General features: G+C 47.1%; 1 protein-coding gene across 2 annotated transcripts in view; it reads right to left on the bottom strand.

Moving 5' to 3' along the window:
* The window catches only part of GRIK4 (glutamate ionotropic receptor kainate type subunit 4), a 204,722-nt gene that overhangs the window by 29,810 nt on the left and 156,267 nt on the right, over positions 1 to 18,645 (bottom strand). For both annotated transcript variants that reach the window (XM_059488214.1, XM_059488215.1), the window contains 4 exons: positions 14,633 to 14,794; positions 9,756 to 9,908; positions 8,736 to 8,840; positions 1,064 to 1,171 (listed from right to left, as the gene is read on the bottom strand). In XM_059488214.1, the coding sequence (XP_059344197.1) occupies positions 1,064 to 1,171; positions 8,736 to 8,840; positions 9,756 to 9,908; positions 14,633 to 14,794 (528 nt within the window). The remainder of the gene's footprint in view (positions 1 to 1,063; positions 1,172 to 8,735; positions 8,841 to 9,755; positions 9,909 to 14,632; positions 14,795 to 18,645) is intronic.

Genomic DNA, 18,645 nt, shown 5'->3' on the forward strand with positions numbered 1-18,645 from the left:
TAGGACACTAAGCAGGGCTGAGGGATGATGATTTTGGGGCTGTTTCCAGCTGGGAAGAGCAAGAGCAGCCCAGTGAGTCATGGCAGGACATCCAGACTTCAATCTGTCCTGGCACAGAGCCACTTCTCCAGCCTGTCCTCTTTCCAACAAACTTTGTGAGGAGACAGGCAGGAGTTTGGATGTCTTTAAAAAAGGAGCAAGAAAAATCACTGGACAGGCAGCACCTGGAAGGGAAGGTGTTGAACGTAGAGAGTGGTGCCTGTACATGCCAAGTTTTCATAAAAATCCTGCCCATCTTGGCCAATTTTTATAATTTTTATAAAATATGGGTAATATTTTTATATTTTATGGGTAGAAGGGACCACTGTCTCTTCCAACTCAGCAGCTGCACACCAAACAAGATCCCCATTCTGGGTGCAAACTGGCAGCCTGTTCCCACCCCAGCCCCCTCTGAACCCATCAAATATGAACCCTCTGAACCCACCCAATGCCATTTCCATATGGAGCATCGACCTGAGCTGAATTCAGGCAGGAATTGTGCCCCAGGCTGTACCTGGAGACTTTCAGTGTGAAATCAGCCCAGTGCAGGGCTGAGGGGCAGGGATAGGATTCAGCTGAGCCCACCCCTGAGTGTCACAGACATCTTTTATGGAAAATCCTTTCCTTGGGATTTTTCCTCCTGAGAAGCTGAGAAGCCTCAGGAACAAAATGCAAACAATGGTTATCTGCTGCTGTGGAGTGCAACAGGTGCATCTGGGATTGGTCTCATGTGGTTGTTTCTGATTAATGGCCAATCACAGCCCAGCTGGCTTGGACAGAGTCCAAGCCACAAACCTTTGTTATCATTCTTTCTTTTTCTATTCTTAGCCAGCCTTCTGATGAAATCCTTTCTTCTATTCTTTTAGTATAGTTTTAATATAATATATATAATAAAATAATAAATCAAGCCTTCTGAAACATGGAGTCAGATCCTCATCTCTTCCCTCACCCTCAGACCCCTGTGGACACCACCACACCTGAGGGCTGGGCCCGTGGGGGGACTGCAGGTGCCCCCCTCCCTTACCAGGATGGTGGTGACAATCAGGGTGGTGTTGAAGAGGCTGTCGGAAATGTTGGAGGAGAAGATCCTGTTGTCCATGCTGAGCCCTTCGGAGACGTGCCAGTGGCCAATCTGCAGAGACAAACAGCACAATAAGGGGATTTATAGGGCGAGGCACTGCCCATATGGCTCTGCTGAGTGACAACAGCCCTGCAGCTGGCCTGGTTAGGGATGCTCCATTAGCTTCACAACCCCAGAATGGGTCAGCAGAGAGATTAACCCTCTGTGCACACAGGGCCACCACCCTGGCCCTGTGCTGCTTTCCCTCGTGTCCTCCCTGCAGAGCTGGGCAGCCTTGTGTGTTGTCCCCAAATGCCACCAAATGGGTCCATCTTAGCCAGAAATCCCCAATTTGTGAGCTTGTCCCTCCAAAGCTGGGAGCTCTCCTGGGTGGGACAAAGCCACTTTCTCAGTGGTGCTGCTCCACAACTCCTCTACCATGATTAAGCACTTCCAAATCCTTTCATTCAGGCTCATCACACCCAAATTTACCCACCCAAGCACCGGTGAGGCTGCAGCAAACCCAAATTCCCAGCGTGGATGGGATCCTTTCACTCCGACTCATCACACCCAAATCCTTTCATTCATGCCCATCCTACCCAAATGTACCCACCCAAGCACTGGTGTGGCTGCAGCAAACCCAAATTCCCAGCGTGGATGGCAGAACCAGGGCCCCAGGCTCGGGAGGACATCGTGACTCAGCTGTGACACAGCTGCCTTCAGACAGGGGAGGGGAGGAATATTCCACAAAACCTAATTTTAACTTCAAGAGCCTAATCTCCTTCCCTCAGAGCTCTGGGCAGGGACATCAGCACCTCCAGCAGCTTGTTCAGAACGTGCAAATTAAACTCCTGCTTGCTCATTGTCCTTAAAGGAGGTTCTGCTTTTCCTCCTCTGCTTTTCCTCATGGATACAGGGGGGGCTGAGGAGGGCAGCTCCCTCTGAACCCCTGTCGCAGACATCTTTTATGGAAAATTCTTTTCTTAGGATTTTTTCCTCCTGAGAAGCTGGGAGGCCTCAGGAACAAAATGCAAACAATGGTTATCTGCTGCTGTGGAATGCAACAGGTGCATCTGGGATTGGTCTCATGTGGTTGTTTCTAATTCATGGCCAATCACAGGGAGCTGGCTCGGACTGAGAGCCGAGCCACAAACCTTTGTTATCATTCTTTGCCATTCTATTCTTAGCCAGCCTTCTGATGAAATCCTTTCTTCTATTCTTTTAGTATAGTTTTAATATAATATATATCATAAAATATTAAATCAAGCCTTACCCCAGCAATCCCTCCCTGTGCCTGAGAGCATTGTCCAAACCTTCCTGGAGCTCTGGCAGCTCTGTCTGTGACCATTCCTAGTGCAGGAACAACAGCCCCAAAGTGGGAGATTTCCCACCCATTTCCCCTGGAGCACAGCTTCCAGTGTCCTGCACAGGCTCTGAGTCCAGGCAGGATGAATCTCTGCTCAATTCCCCAGCTCAGCTCTGATTGCTGCTCTGATTGCCCAGCTCCTGGCCCTGTACAGACACCTTGGAGCTGTGACCATTCCTAGTGCAGGAATGGGAAAAACAGCCCCAAACTGAGAAATTTCCCACCCATTTCCCTTGGAGCACAGCTTCCAGTGTCCTGCACAGGCTCTGAGTCCAGGCAGGATGAATCCCTGCTCAATTCCCCAGCTCTGCTCTGATTTCTGAGCAGCAGCCCCTCTGCAGCCAGCCATCCCTCACAAACATTGCCTCATCCTTCTTCCCTCCCGGATTTCTCAGCCACAGATTAGTGACAGATTAACTTTAATTTTAACAGCCCTCGCTGTTCTCCAATTTGTCCCTCCCCTGCTGGCATGTGCTGAGACTAATTGCCTCTTCTCCTGACAGAGCTGTGGCTTTGACCTTGCTTTTAAAGGCACCAAGGCCACAAATCCCACATTTTGGGGCATTTTCTCCCACTCCTGGCTGTCCCCAGCTCACCCCTGTGCCCCTCAGGGGCTCACAAAGCTCCTCCTGCTGCTGTTCCTGCAGTGCCAGAGGGTGCCAGGGCCCCTCTCGTCCCTCTCCTGCAAGATGGATGTCAAGGTGATTTTAATCATCTCTGTCTACATATAAAGAGCCTCTGGAAAATAGAAAACATATCCATCTGCTAAGTTTTTTAGAAAACAATTCAATGCTCCACACAGACAAGGGTGAGACCATCATGTTGTTAAGGCTCTGGACAAGGACTTCAGGGGTTTTAGGACTCAGGGTTTTAAAGAAGAGGTTGTGATTGGCGATTTATAAATACTGCAGGTGGAGGAGGTCTGTAGCAAAGAGGTAGAACAGCTTTTTGAAGCTGAAACGATGGCGTTGGCACAAAAATAAATACATACAAAGCAGCCAGAAATAAACAGGCTGACAGAGCAGGGGAGGGGTTCCTAATGATCACAGGAGCTGGAGGGATCCCTGTCCTAGCAGAGCAATGAGGGCAGCACAACCAGGTGTAGATCAACACCTTTGAGAGAGGGATTTTGTGAGAGGGATCAGGTGGAGAATGTCCCCTCCATGTCCTCAGGGATGTGAGACCCCCAGGGCATCACCTCTGCACCTCCCAGCACCCCAAGGAGCTCCAGCCCTGCCCCAAACACCCACAGGCACCTCGAGGCAAACACAAACTGTGAAACTCAGAGTGTGAAACAGCCCAGAAAGCCTCAGCCTGGAAGGAGCAGGGAGGTGCCACTGCTCCATCCCCACAGGCAGCTGAGTGCCCCAGTTTAGCTGCTCCAAAGGTGTTATTTGGGTTGGTGGCACAGGAAGATTTCTCATTCCTGTAGAAAAGCCCCCATGGAGCATCCCTGGCTCTCTCCTTCCACCCTGTGAGCAGAGGCTTTGAGGCTCCTCGTGGTGTGAGGTGATGAAACACCTCTCAAAGCAGTGATTTTAATGAAATCTGCTTATTTTTCTGTAGGCACAAAGCAAGACTTCTCCACGAGCTTCAGAGGTATTTACCATCCCCACTCCCAGCTTCAAATCAAGGCAGAGCCAGCCCTGAATCCAGATCTTGGAGCAGCAGACAGCACCAGGGACCTGGTGGGCTCTGATTACGAGTGGTGTTCTAGAGCTTGCAGCCACCAAATCCTCCCTCAGTGTCCCCAGGAGCAGGGGGAGTGCAACCAAGGTGCCCCAAGGAGAGGGAATCTGGGCGTGAGTGAGGAGGGGAAAAAGGGAATAAAACAAACAAATGAAGGAATTCCCTCCGAGGACACTGCCATGGGGTTGGATTCCTGAGTGACACTGCTGATGCCAGGCAAAAGCTCCTGCACTGAAATTAGCACTGAAAGCATCAACTATCAAACCAAAGAACCATGAGATATACACACCTTACCCCACCAGCATCCACCAGATGTCCCCTCTGGACCCCATGGTTGACACCAGGCACTGCCCAGGCAGGGCTGCAGTGGCACACACTGGGTTTGTCAGGTCCTGGGGGCAGAAACCATCCAGAACCTGCCCCTGGGTGCAGAAACCATCCAGAAACCATCCAGAACCTGTTCCTGGGTGCAGAAACCATCCAGAACCTGTCCCTGAGGACAGAAACCATCCAGAACCTGTCCCTGGGTGCAGAAACCATCCAGAACCTGTTTCTGGGGACAGAAACCATCCAGAACCTGTTCCTGGGTGCAGAAACCATCCAGAACCTGTTCCTGGGGACAGAAACCATCCAGAACCTGTTCCTGGGGACAGAAATCATCCAGAACCTGTCCCTGGGTGCAGAAACCATCCAGAACCTGTTTCTGGGGACAGAAACCATCCAGAACCTGTCCCTGGGTGCAGAAACCATCCAGAACCTGTCCCTGGGGACAGAAATCATCCAGAACCTGTCCCTGGGGACAGAAACCATCCAGAACCTGTCCCTGGGCTATCCCAGAACCTGTCCCTGGGCTGTTCCTGGGGGCAGCAGCTGAAGAGGAACCGGCCCCACCGAGGCTGATGAGCTGCTGCCAAATTAAAAAGGTTTGATGTGGCAGGGACTGAGAAGAGTCCCAGAGCTATTGGTGGGGAACTCATCTGTATCTCATCAACATCCCAATTAACAGCCCCAGCCCTTGCACTGCTCTGTCTCAGGGCACCAGCAGGGTCTGTGGTTAAATGGAGACTGAGCAGCCTCACTTAGGATGGGGTCAGGGTCTGCAGATTCCCCTTTCCCACCCCTAAATCACAGCCACTCCTCACTCCCTTCCCTCCACGAAGTTCCCAAACCTCAGCTCGTGATTTACAGCAAATCACTCTGCTGCAACTCTGCAGGGTTTTTTAGAGGGGCAAAGAAAGGGGGGAAAAATATATATATAAAAAAAATAAAAAGATGACATTTACCAAAGGCAGCCCTTGTCAGATCTATAGATCACCAGCACATTAATGAGCCTGTGCTTTATCGAGCATCCTGTGAGCAGACAGAGCAGCTCTCATATGGCTGTGGAAAAAATTCCTCTGGTTAAGCTAAATCAGGAAAAGAAGCGTTTGGTGCGTTACATAAACAAATTAAAAATTGGATGTCAAAAAGCCCTGCCTCTCCTTGCCCAAAAGCAGCAGCGAGTTGGAGAATCTAAGAGTCTCTTAATTTGCTTCCTGGCTGGATCAGCCTCAAAATTTGGTGTATTCTCCATCAAAGCTGATGAGCTGGAAGTCCCTGTGGCTTCACTGGGTGGAAGGAGAGAGAGGAGGAAAAGGAAAGAGGGAAAGGGAGGAAGAGAGGAATGGGCAGATTAAATGAGCTTGGTTAAAACTAAGCAGGGAACAGAAGTGTTTCAAACAAATCAGTTAATACAACCCTGGGGAGCAAGATTGTCTCCAGGATGTGAATGCCTGTTCTTTACCCTGTTCCTTTAATTAAAATATTTCTAATGATTTATTTAGTCTTTTTCATTAAAAGAAGCCAGGCTGGCAACAAGAAAATAACCATTTATGGCACAGCAGAGCTGCCTTTGGGTTCTCTTTGCAGGAACGTGGAGGGGAGGCAGGTTGGGAGGCTCTTCACAGTTAAACACATCTCAACAAACTCCTTTAGGCTGGGAAGGACCCTGACATCCCTCTGGGCACTGCTGTGGATCAGAAAAGCTCCCTGAGAAAGGGAGAGAAGGCAGAAAAGCTGAGAAAGAAGCATTTTTATGAAAATCAGCTCTTTCCTGGTGGGTTTGTGACAGGGCAGGGTTCGCAGCCTCCCCCAAGGAGGAGGGGACCCCAGAAAATACCACAGGGGTCCAGAGGCCCTTTTTGTCCCCAGAGCATCTCCCTGAGTCTAGGACACCTCTATTCTTTAGTATATTTTTAGTTTAGCATTCTAGAATAATATAATATAATATAATATAATATAATATAATATAATATAATATAATATAATATAATATAATATAATATAATATAATATAATATAATATAATATAATATAATATAATATAATATAATATAATATAATATAATATAATATAATATAATATATATTATTACAGGGTCTGCCCTGTCCTTCCAGCACTTTGTCCCTGTGGCTGGAAGTGCTTCATCCCTGCAGCCTGATGGGGAATTTGGAAGTCTTGATCCCAGAGCAGCTTTCCTGGCCATGTCACACACACAAAGCTCCTTTTTCACCGAGCTGTTACAACAGGTCAGCAAAGGTTTTCTCCTGTCACAGCAGGTTTGTGGGGAGGAGATGAGATTTCATTCTCAGGGCAGATCAGGCTGCAGTCACAGCTCTCCACGGAGCTCTGGGAGAAGCTCTGCTCCAAAAGGACCTGTGAGTTTAACGTGCCACACTCCAACACATCCAAACCAAAGCTGTTACAGGGAGCTTTGCAGCCTTTCCTCCCTGAATCCAGCTGAATTTGTGCTCTTGTTAATGCAGATGGGCTTGGATCTGTCACTTCTGTTCAGAGGGTGATGGCTTTGGGAGAGGATTAAAAGGGCATTGATGCTGTGAGAGATCTCTGTGGGGAAAATGCCGTCGTGATCCCCCCTGCTCGCTCAGAGAAAGGCAGCATCAAAGCCAAGCTGTCACTTGACAGGTAAGAACTGGCAGGTAACATCCTTGCCAAGGCTGAAATTCACTGCTGCCAGCCCAGGAGAGGGATCCTGGTGCCAAAATGCTCTGCTGGTGAGGGTAGGGTACAATAGCTTTTGTTCTCTGCCAGCATCTAGAAGGGGCAATCTCTGAGAAAAGGGCAGCAGTGGAGCTGTCAGCAGGGAAACAAGACAGATGAAACCCCTTTTTATTTCTTTTTTTTTTTTTTTTTTTTCCTGAATAATGTTTGGATTTACCAGCAAATTCCTTGGATTTGTGTCGTGCAATCTCATCAGTCTGATACCCTCAACTTCAGCTCAAACCAGAAAATATGGCTCAAGCAGAAAGTGTGAGATGAGGAAATACCACTCAAATTAATGATTCTAATGAAATCTGCTCGGTGTTCCGTGGGCAGAGGAAAGCTGTGAAGAACCTACGAGCACCGAGACAAAAAGTAAATGAGTCTGAGCTGAGCAAACCTGTTAGAGAGGAGCCAGAAACCAGGAGTGAAACGAGCTTGAACTTCCCCTCATGGGGGAGAGATGATGGGGAGCTCCTCACATGGGTCTGCCCCATTTGCTTTCCCTCACAGAAACAGTTTGAAAATATTCACAAAAATATTCATTTTTTTCCCTATTTCACAGAAAATCCTCCAATTTTCCCCCCATCCAAATAATTTTTAAGCCACAAGCTTAAGAACTAAAGGAGTGTGGGTATGAGCTTGCACCTGGCCCAGATTCCCTGCCCTGAATTAACACCTGGACAGGGCAGAGATTGGCTCTGCCATCACCCCTTCCAATCCCTGATGGATCCACACAAATCCAAACCATCCTGAGGCACATTCCTGATAAAATCAAACACGCTGAGTTTGCCAGAGCTCAGCTGACACCCCAAGCACCCCATGGTGCAATCAAGGGGGGGTCTGTCACCATCATATTTTCTGAAAAATCCCTTCACCATGATTTCTTCTCCTGGGAAGTTGTGAAGCCTCAGAAAAAAAAAAGAAAGCAATAATTATCTCTTTTGCTTCTCCTGTGTCTTGCTGCTTTGGAATGTGGTTTGGACATGAAAACAATAATTATCCAATTGCTTCTCCTGTGTTTTGCTGCTTTGGAATGTGGTTTGGACATTGTTTACCAACTGGTCATTATTCGATTAATTTCATGTGAATTGTTTGGACTTAATGACCAATCACTGTCCAGCTGTGTTGGACTCTGGAGAGAGAGTCACAAGATTCATTATTATCTTTTAGCCTTCTGTCTGTATCCTTTCTGTATTCTTTAGTATTGTTTTAGTATAATATAATATAGAATAATATAGCATAATATAGTATAGTATAATACAGTATAATGTAGTATAATGTAATATAATGTAATATAGTATAATGTGATGTAATATAATGTAATATAATATAGTATAGTACAATATATAATAGATATGATACGATACAATACAATACAATATAATATAACATAAACATCAGCCTTCTAAGAACATGGAGTCAGATTCATTCCTTCCTGCCATGGGGGACCCCAGAAAATCCCACAGGGGTCCAGAGCCCCTTTTGGTCCCCCCTGAGGACACCCAGGACACCTCCCAGCCCTCCCCAGCTGCTCTCACCTGCCTGAAGCCACCCCGGGTGTGCTGCAGGATTTTCAGGGCGTAGTTGGAGCGTTGGCCTTTGCTGTTGAATTCGATGTGGCCGGTGAGACCTTCCAATTCTACCTGTCCAAGAGAGACTCAGTTACAGCGCCCAGCGAGGCTGCCCCACCCCACTGCAGGCATCTTTATAAAATTTCCTTGTCTCATTTACACCCAGACTCAGAAACCTCCTCCTGCTGCATGGTCACCTCAGCTCTGAGGAGCCACAAACTCCAACTACTTCAGAAGGCTGGGATTTCACAGTGTTCTCGTGCCAGATTTAGGCTTGTTTCGTTCCAGAAATGACAATTTTGGGTTCAAAGGAGCCCAAACCCATAGGGGAACTTATGTCATGCACTCTTGAGCTCTGAGCAATTGTACTGCATGATCTCGTATCAGCTCAAGTCAGAGCTCAAATCACTTAGAAACATTCATACTTTAAAACAAAACCAAACAATTGAATTCCAGCTTTTCTGCAGCAAAGCCTGAAAAAGGGAGTGTTTCATGTCCTTCCAAGGCCGGTCACTGTCGTGGACATTTTTTATGGAAAATCCTTTCCTTAGGATTTTTTCTCCTGAGAAGCTGAGAAGCCTCAAGAACAAAATGTAAACAATGGTTATCTGCTGCTGTGGAATACAACAGGTGCATCTGTGATTGGTCTCATGTGGTTGTTTCTAATTAATGGCCAATCACAGTCCAGCTGACTGGGACAGACAGTCCGAGCAACAAGCCTTTGTTATTAATTTTTTCTTTTGCTATTCTTAGCCAGCCTTCTGATGAAATCCTTTCTTCTATTCTTTTAGTACAGTTTTAATGTAATATATATCATAAAGTAATAAATCAGCCTTCTGAAACATGGAGTCAGATCCTCATCTCTTCCCTCATCCTGGCACCCCTGTGAACACGGTCACAGGTGACGACCCAAACGCTCAGATCTCACTTTCCAGCGCCTCCAAAGAGCCCTGTGGCAGCCAGGAGCAGCCCTCAGCCCCCTCTCACCATTCTCAGGTAGTTCATGAGGCTGGTGCCGTGCTGCCAGATCTGTGCAGAGCCGCAGGACAGGGGCTTGACGCCGATCTCCTGGCTGCGGTTCAGCTCCTGCACCGCCGTCACCACCGCGTACACGGCGTCGAACAGCAGCGCCGAGGACAGCTGCGGGGGAAACACAGGGAAAAATCAGATTGGAGCACAAAAATCCCCCATCCTGCTGTTCCTCGGAGCTGGAGAGTGTTCTGTGCACAGCCTGGGGTTGTCACTCTGGTTCTATTAAGTTTTTCCAAGCCTTCTGTTGTTTAAATTCTTGTAACGAACTTTCTCGCTCACGTTATGTAAATAACTCACTGTAAATAACATATCTTTTATGTAACAACTTTTGTAAATATATACATCATACATATATTATATCTTTTTGTAATAACTTTATGTAAATTACTTATATTGTTTATGGAGGGAGGAGAAATTTGATGGACTGTTGGTTTGTCCAGTGTCATTGCAGAGGTGGCACTGTCACCCTCCAATCCACTGTCACTTTTGGAAAGTCTATAAATGTTGGAGTCAGAAATTAAAAATTCTCTTTTTACCTTGAGAGAGCTGCATGTCCATGTAGTGCTATTTTTGTACTATATTATCGTACTATAAATTATTGTGTTTATTTATTTTTTTGTGCTTTTTGTCCCCTGAAAACACTTCCAAGCTTTTGAAGTTGAAGGTTTTGTTATGCTCTGATCTTTAAATAAGCAATCACTGGGTGAGGGAATGAATATAGTGTGTTTATTTATTTCATGTCCTATAGTGACTTGGGGTCACCTGGGGTGCCCTTTGTGTGGGTTCATTTCATCCATCACTGTCATCTCTCTATCTCTGCTTGTCCTTGTTGCTTCCAAGCCCTTCCTGTCTTAATTTCTACAGCTTTCCTTTCCTTATCAAGGGAGGTTTCTTAGTGTTTTGGTGGCTCTGATCAGTCTGCTGGCCAGAGGGAATGCTCCTGAGAGAAGCAGGAATTGTCATGGGGAATTTCTCCTGAGATCTGATGGCTGCTCCCACAGAAGGGAACTCAACTGTGCTTCTTTAGCCATCATGGGCAGCCTTCTCTGACCACTTCTATGACAGGCAGACCCACGAGAAATTGCCAGACCTGCTTGCCCAGCAGCCAAATCCTGCCTTTCAGACCCCACAGAGATCATGCATGCCTCTCCACAACCTGGAGCAGCACTGCTGAGAGAATGTCCAGAGTGTCAGAGCTCATCCCCTCTCCTGCTCACCTTGGCTTTGGCTGCTTTGTCCAGGTTTCTTTGCCCACCAACCTCACAACCCCCATTTCCCACTCATGCACAGCAGTTTCCATGGCTTTGGGCTCGTTAACAATCAGCTATTTTCCTCCCTCGTGCTCACTGTTGCGGCTGAGATTTCACTTTTAATTACTGTCACCTCCTGACTGCTGGAATTAAGCCGTTGCAGCTCATTACTATCAAGGCTGCATTTTCCCCATGGATGCTTCCAAGAGCATCCTCTTCCCATCCCAGCTCCTGGCACAGGGCTCAGTCTCCAGCCTGGCTGTGACTTCCAGCCCTGCATCCTCTGCTCCTCCCAGAGCCTGACCAGGTTTATTCACTGCTGCAGGGTCAATCTCACCCAGTTCAGTGATCCCAACAATCCTTGGCCTTCCACTCTGTTGCTAATTTTGACTTAACCCTGCTTGGTCTTGCTTAGACCTCACTGACCACACTGGTGTGGGATTAGGCATTTAAAAAGTACCACAAAACCCTCAAAACTTACAAGTCATCCTAAATTAAAAGGCAGGATTCCATCAAAACCTGCTGCCAGTGGTCCTGCAGGGACAATCTCACCCAGTTCAGTGATCCCAACAATCCTTGGCCTTCCACTCTGTTGCTAATTTTGATTTAACCCTGCTTGGTCTTGCTTAGACCTCACTGATCACACTGGTGTGGGGCTAGACACCTAAAAAGCAGCACAAACCCCTCAAAACCTACAAAAATTAAAAGGCAGGATTCCATCAAAACCCCAAACACCAGCTCTGACAACACCAGTGAACTTTCACTCCTCCAACTTGCTGAGGCTGACCCAAACATTCTCCTCCTGAAAAACCTTTTCCAGAGGTTCTTAAAGAAGCTGATAAATTCTTCTCTCCTTCTTTTATCCCTTTAACACAAATTCTTTTCCTAACAAAGCTTCTCCAGCCTGCCCTGTCCTCAGCCCCTGCTCCATGAAGCTCTTTCCATGCACTTCATTTTAATTATGAATTTAATCCTGTTCAGGTTGCAGGATCTCACACCCAATTTGCAATTCCTCTCCTGAATCAGGAACCATATTAACATCAGCTGGACAAATGAAACTGTTATGAGACCAAACACATCCTCACAACCCCAAAATTTCCCCCATTTCCTACCAAATCTGAATACTGGCCCAGCATTTTTAATTTCCTCCTGCTGGGTTTCCATTTCCATTTTCCCTGAGCAGTTAATCCCTTATTAGATGGTGAGAAACAGACTTGTAGATCTCAGTGAAGCATTTGACATTATTGATTGGAATGTTTTACTTCTGAATTCTGGAGAATTCATCAGGATTTCTGCCATCACCCTTGATGATTTCAAGCAATTTAAGTACTGGGGAGGGTGTGGAGAGACACAGGATCATGTTCTTGTGGCATGGAATAGGAATCCCTTCACTGCACCCTGATTTTGCACAGAAAAGAGGTAAACCACTAAATTTTGAGGTCATAACCTTCAGCACAGGAGTGAAAAGAGATTTTTGGAGTGTCCTGCAGGCAGATCCAGCCAGAGGGATCTGTCCCTGCCCTCCTGTGCATTGCTCAACTTTCCCCAAAATAACCTCTCACTGCTTTTATATTCTCACTTTAAACCACAGCTTTGTCCCTGTGTCACGAAAAGCCAATTTTCCTGCTAACAAATTGATTCTCTCCCTTGCCTGCACTCTGATTTGTGCAGAGCCCTGTTGGTTTAGTGATCTTCTGCAAAATCAGATGTCCATGGTAAATCCATGGGGCTTGGGGGGACTTCCCTCCATCCCCAAATTCCTGACAATTCTTGCCACTGAAACATGAACAGGTTTGAGTTTTGCCATGTGGGGTTTTTCCTTCCCTCCCTAAAACATTATCAGCTGTATCTTTGCCCCCAAACCCAACACGGGGAATTAAAGCCATTAAAACCCTGTGAAAATAGACTTTGCAATCTGGATTTTATTCAATGACATAAACACTTAATTACAAACATCTGTTTTAGCCTAAATTCTAATTACCAAATCTAGCCATCTGTAATTTGAATGATTTTCTCTGATTTCCTTTCTTTGCAATGTGATTAATGAGGATGCCATCGGAGCAGGCAGCTCCCTCCTCCTTTGTCAGATGCTTCCTCAGCTCCAGCAAGAACGCCCTGGGATTTCTGCAGCTCACAGGAAACCTCCCTCCTGTCACTTCCAGCTGTTGAGACTCCTTTTCTCTCTTTAGGATGAGTTATCCCACAAAATAACTCCTTCCCAGGGCTGCAAACAGAGATGCTCCCTGCCAGATTTCCAACAGCAGAGGCAGGAAGGTCCTGGATTCACCTCGCAGACAAAACAAAATCTGCTTGGGAATATTTCACCTCTGCTTTGCAACTTCCCTACCCTGAAATCCTTTCCCCATCTTGAAGAATTCCAGTCCCTCCAGGCATCCTCCCACCTGCAGGTTTTGCTGGATGCTCAATACAACCCGGGGTAAGAACCTAAAATGAGAATTTTCATTTCCCCATCACACCTGCTGCTGGTTCCTGCTGCCTCCTGTTTGCACTGGGAGGAGGGAATTTGTTTTTAATGCCTCTCCACAGCCCCTGCAATCCAAAAAGGAATTTTCCTGCTGGAAATCCCACGAAGACTGAGCAGGGTGAGCTGATTGCAGCTGCCTCTGGGTGGGAGGGAGAGCAGGATGGTCCCGGGCACAGGAGCTCAAGCCAAGCCAAAGGATGTGGACACAAAGGGCAAAAATCTCCTTATTTTGCCTCTTAGGGCTCCCTTTGTGCTGACAATAAGGAGGTTTTCAGCAGCTCAGCTCGTCAAGGGGCTCTGAGTTCATTAAAATCCATGCAAAGGGTTCAGCTGATGATATTTTCCTCTCTCTCTCTCCTCTCACAGCTGCAGCTGCGATGTGGCAAATCTGCTTTGCAAACTCTCCCAGCGGTGGAGACTCCCTGGGGAATGCTCCAGTGCTGATGTGCACCCTCCTCACCCTCCTCAGGGAGCTGCTGGAGCCCAGAGCACAGCTCAGCCCCTCCTGGGCCATCTGCAGCCCCTGTCCCCCCTGCACGAGCCACTTTCCTGGAATTTAAACACTCAGGGATAAACTTCACCAGGGAAAAACCAAACCAGGGCTACATCACCCCCTGCACCCACAGAGAAACGCAATCCAAATCAAAATTAGGCTGGAATTCAAAGCTGGGCTCCCAGTCCAGCACAGAGCTCTGCACCCCAAGGTTATTTGGGCAGCTCTGACTGTCAGGGTCACTTTGCTCTTTTCCACATCCTCTGCAAATCACAGATTGACAGCTCAACTCCTCTCCTACCTACTTAATAAAAATGTTCTGCTCCGGCTCTTCCTTCCCATTCCTGGAGCAGCATCTCCTCATAAAATCTAATCCGAGGTACAACAGCAGCCTGGGGATATCCCTGAGCTCTTTAGCACAAGATTAAATAGGATTAAATAATTAAATTATTTAATAATTCAAACTACTTTTAAAAAAATTATTTTAGACCAGAGTTTCTACCCCTGAGTGGCTCAGGACCATCCTGAAGCTCTTCCCACAAGGTTTTTCCATGGTATCCTCAGAATTCCCACGTTCTGAGGGATGGAAATGGATTTTACTTACTGCAGGCCCAGTGAAAGGAGCGTGGTCACAATTCTCCTGCCAGGACTGGTTGAGGCTCTGCACAAACTCTTGGAAGAAGGCGTGGGACTGGTTGAAAATGGAGAACCCCAGGATGTTGACTCTGTCGTCCAGCAGGGTGTCCAGGCGCTGGAGGGAAAACTCCTACAGAACAGAAAATGGGGTTAGAGGGGGAAACAGGCACTGAAACTTCAAATCCACTCAGTGTCCTTGAAAGGAACGGGAGCTGTGAGATCCCAGATATGAAACCCATGCAGATGTTGGAAGGGAAAGCCTGGGTTTTAACAAGGATTTAATTCAGGTTACCACTCACCTCAGGCTTTTAATGATAATAAAAAACCTTCATAAAATTTCCTTGTCTCATTTACACCCAAACAGACTCAGAAAGCTGCTCCTGCTGCATGGTCACCTCGGCTCTGAGGAGCCACAAAGTCCAATTATTTCAAAAGGCTGGGATTTCAGAGTGTTCTCTTGCCAGATTTAGGCTTGTTTTGTTCCAGAAATGACAATTTTGGGTTCAAAGGAGCCCAAACCCATAGGGGAACTTTTAATGAAGATATCACCCAAGTCCAGTGCTTTATTGGCCAAATTCCACTAAAAAAAATCCCAAAACCCTCCAGTGCTTTATTGGCCAAATTCCACAAAAAACACCCAAAACCCTCCAGTGCTTTATTGGCCAAATTCCACTTAAAAAATCCCCAAAACCCTTCAAAGAGAGCATCACTCACCTGCTGAGTGAAGCTGTCACCACATCCAATTTGGTGACGCCAAGTTTCAACTGGTAAATTAAATCAGTTCTTTCCCACAAGAGGAGGAACCAAATTCTGCCTAACCCTAAACACCCCCAGCCCTGCACTGCTCCTTTCTGCTGCCAGGTCCCAAGGAGGAGATGCCACCCTAATGCCCTGGGGAGGGTTGGAGGGTGCCTTGACTGTGAGTTTTGGAGTTGGGAGCCTCCTCTTGCATTTCTGCAAGTGCTAAGAAGTATAAAAACAACTACATTAAAAAAAAAAAAATTAGTATAATTTTTTATAACTACATTTAAAAGTTACATTAAAATATATTAAAAATATAAAAATATATTAAAAAAATACATTTAACTACATTTAAAAAAAATTAAGAGTGGAGGGCTTGGTTTTGCTCCCCACATCCACAGAAGCAGCTACACAACAAAGCCCGGGGAAAAGCCCAGCCCTCCTTGTCCTATTAGCAGGGAATAATGGCACTTCCCTCACTAATTTCTCTTCTGCTAATTGCTGAAGTAGAGTGAGAAGGTGGGAGCCACACTTGCAGCAGCTGCTGGATGCCCATCACGGATCCAGCTGTCCCTGGGCTCCCTGAGGGATGAAATTCCAGCAAGTTGAGCCATTTTTTATCTTTGCTGGGCACGCAGGAGCAATTCCTGTAAATCTCCCAAACGTGGGACTTACAAACTGTTCCAGCCCAGCCAAGTCCCACGGGAATGCCACCAAAGGCAGGATGGAGCACATTTTGGACACGTTGGTGTTGGGTAATGTGAAATTGCCTGTGAACTATTGATTCATTTGAATGATATTCTCGCCCTGCCTTGCTGACAGGTGATCCATTCACGCAGGGCATGCTGTCAGCCCCAGCGAGCAGGGCAGATGGCTGATGGATCCTAAACCCTGTAAAATCCTCTGTAAAATCCTCTCTCCCCACAGCCAGAGCCTCCAGGCAAATTGTGCAGGGCACCAAGCAAACAGCTGCCCCACTGCCCTCTTGGCTTGGGGATACCCAGGAGGAAAATGAGATGTTTTGTCACAAAATCCGAGGTTTCATCTCGTGCCAGGGCAGCGGAAATGAGCGTGTTTGTTTAATTATTTATTGTGCCTTTTGTCCCCCTGGGAACGCTTCCAAGCTTTTGAAGCTGAAGGTTTTGTTATGCTCTGATCTTTAAATAAGCAATTCATGGCCGAGGGAATGGTCTCAGTTCATGTGGGGAAACTGAGGCAGGGGTGAGAGGTCCATCCAACCCTCTCCAAATCCATCTTTTTCCAGCTACAGAAACCCTATTTCTGAGGCTGTCACATCCATAGAGCATCACCTCTGTGACACACAGGGGTGGCACGGCCTGGACCCTGCTCCCTGTCCCCTCCCTGTGCTCCAGCTCCCATTTTTGGCCATTAAATTAAATACCTTTCCAGTAGAGGAGCAGGCAGCAAACGAGCCGTGAGCTGCCTATGCAATGAGATGGAGATAAACCACCCGAGGGGGACACACTTCATTTGCAGTGGGATAAGAGAGATTTGGTAAGGTCAGGCTTTGCTTCAGAGGGGTGAGAGCATCCCCACACTCCCAGAGCTGCCAGCTCAGCTTCTGGCCCTATTTGTTGAGGTTTTTATTTTTTCCTCCTTTTTACACCCATTCACCGTGCTTGACATTTCCAAACCCACGTTTTGCAAACAGAACCTGGTTTGCTATTCCAGACCTGCACCTCTCAGCTGATTTCCCACCCGTCCTGCCTTCCTCCCATGCTGCAAGAGGCAAACACAGGCAGGAGAAAGGGTGGGAAACCCCTGATCTCAGGGGGATTTTCAGGTGGGAAACCCAAGGATTTCTCTCTGAGATGCAGTGCAAGATATTCCTACACAAAATGCTTTCCCAGCTGACTTTTTCACCTCCTGGAGTTGCTCTCCCTCATCCCCAGTGCTGGCTGGAGCTTCTGCAGGATAGAAGATTCCCAATGCAATAAGGGGACAATTAATACATTTTTATCCCTCTCCCTACATTGGAGGAATTGCAGGAATTGCCCAAAACTTGGCCCTCAATCTCAGTCCAACATGAGGGAAACCCCTGATCTCAGGGGGATTTTCAGGTGGAGAGGCAAGGATTTCTCCCTGAGATGTACTCTAGGATCTTCCTACATAAAACACATTCCCAGCTGCCTTTTTCTCCTCCTGGAGTTATTCTCCCTCATCCCCAGTGCTGGCTGGAGCTTCTGCAGGATAGAAGCTTGCCAATGCAATAAGAGCAAAGAGCCATTAGGAAAATAACTCTGCCATCCTGTTTAAGAGGGGACTCCAAGCCTCCTCCACCTGTGCAAACACAGCTTTATAACCACAGGCTTTCAGAAATTGCCATCAAAATGATGGGTGCAAACAGCAGCTCCCTCATTTCCTCCCATTCTGGGTTTTTTTATCCCTCTCCCTGCATTGGAGGAATTGCAGGAGTTGCCCAAAACTTGGCCCTCAATCTCAGTCCAACATGAGGCACAGAGACCACCAGGAATCGTGCCAAGGTGAATTTCAGGGACACAAATCCTGCCTGCCTCAATTCCTCCCCCTCCTTCCACTCTGTTTTTGAAAACACCCACCACATGTCAATATTCTGTTTCAAGAGAGCTCGGTAAAAAAAATTAGACCCGGAGGATATGCAGCCAAAATTAATGAACTTTTTTACAGAAAGAAAAAATTCCCCAGGCCTTGCTCCGATCACAGCAAATTCAGCAGCAGGCACCAGCAGGCAATTACAGTGTAGATTTTCTGACTGCTACTACAGGGCTGCAACCACGAAATGTGTGCTGTTAAATAACAACACTTAGCAGTTCCGTGGCATTCTGTATTTTCCCGAGTGCTAGGCACACAATTAGCTAATTGAATTCCACGGGGTTCCCTGGGAGACGGTGCTGGAGGAGTTATTAGAGGATGAAGTCACTGCCTGGCTTTCTGCAGCTCTCTCCACCTGCACTCTTCGCTTTCCAGCAGCACAGAAATCTCCTGGAATGACCCCAGCACTGGAAGGAGCTGGTTAATAAAAGCCACAGAGGTGAGCTCTGCGACCCTAAAGCTGTGAGATGGGATTTTCCAGTTATGGAGATGGGATTTTCCAGTTATGAGCAGATCTGCAGGACACCCTCCCCGGTTTTTAGGGACACAAAGCCATCAGGAACCAGTGATGCTCTCTGCAAGTCTGGATGGAGGATCAGATGATCCCAACCAGGATTCTGCACCCACAAATCCTCTCCCACCTCAGCT

This window comes from Ammospiza nelsoni, chromosome 24, assembly GCF_027579445.1.
Source record: "Ammospiza nelsoni isolate bAmmNel1 chromosome 24, bAmmNel1.pri, whole genome shotgun sequence".
NCBI classification, from domain to species: Eukaryota; Metazoa; Chordata; class Aves; order Passeriformes; family Passerellidae; genus Ammospiza; species Ammospiza nelsoni.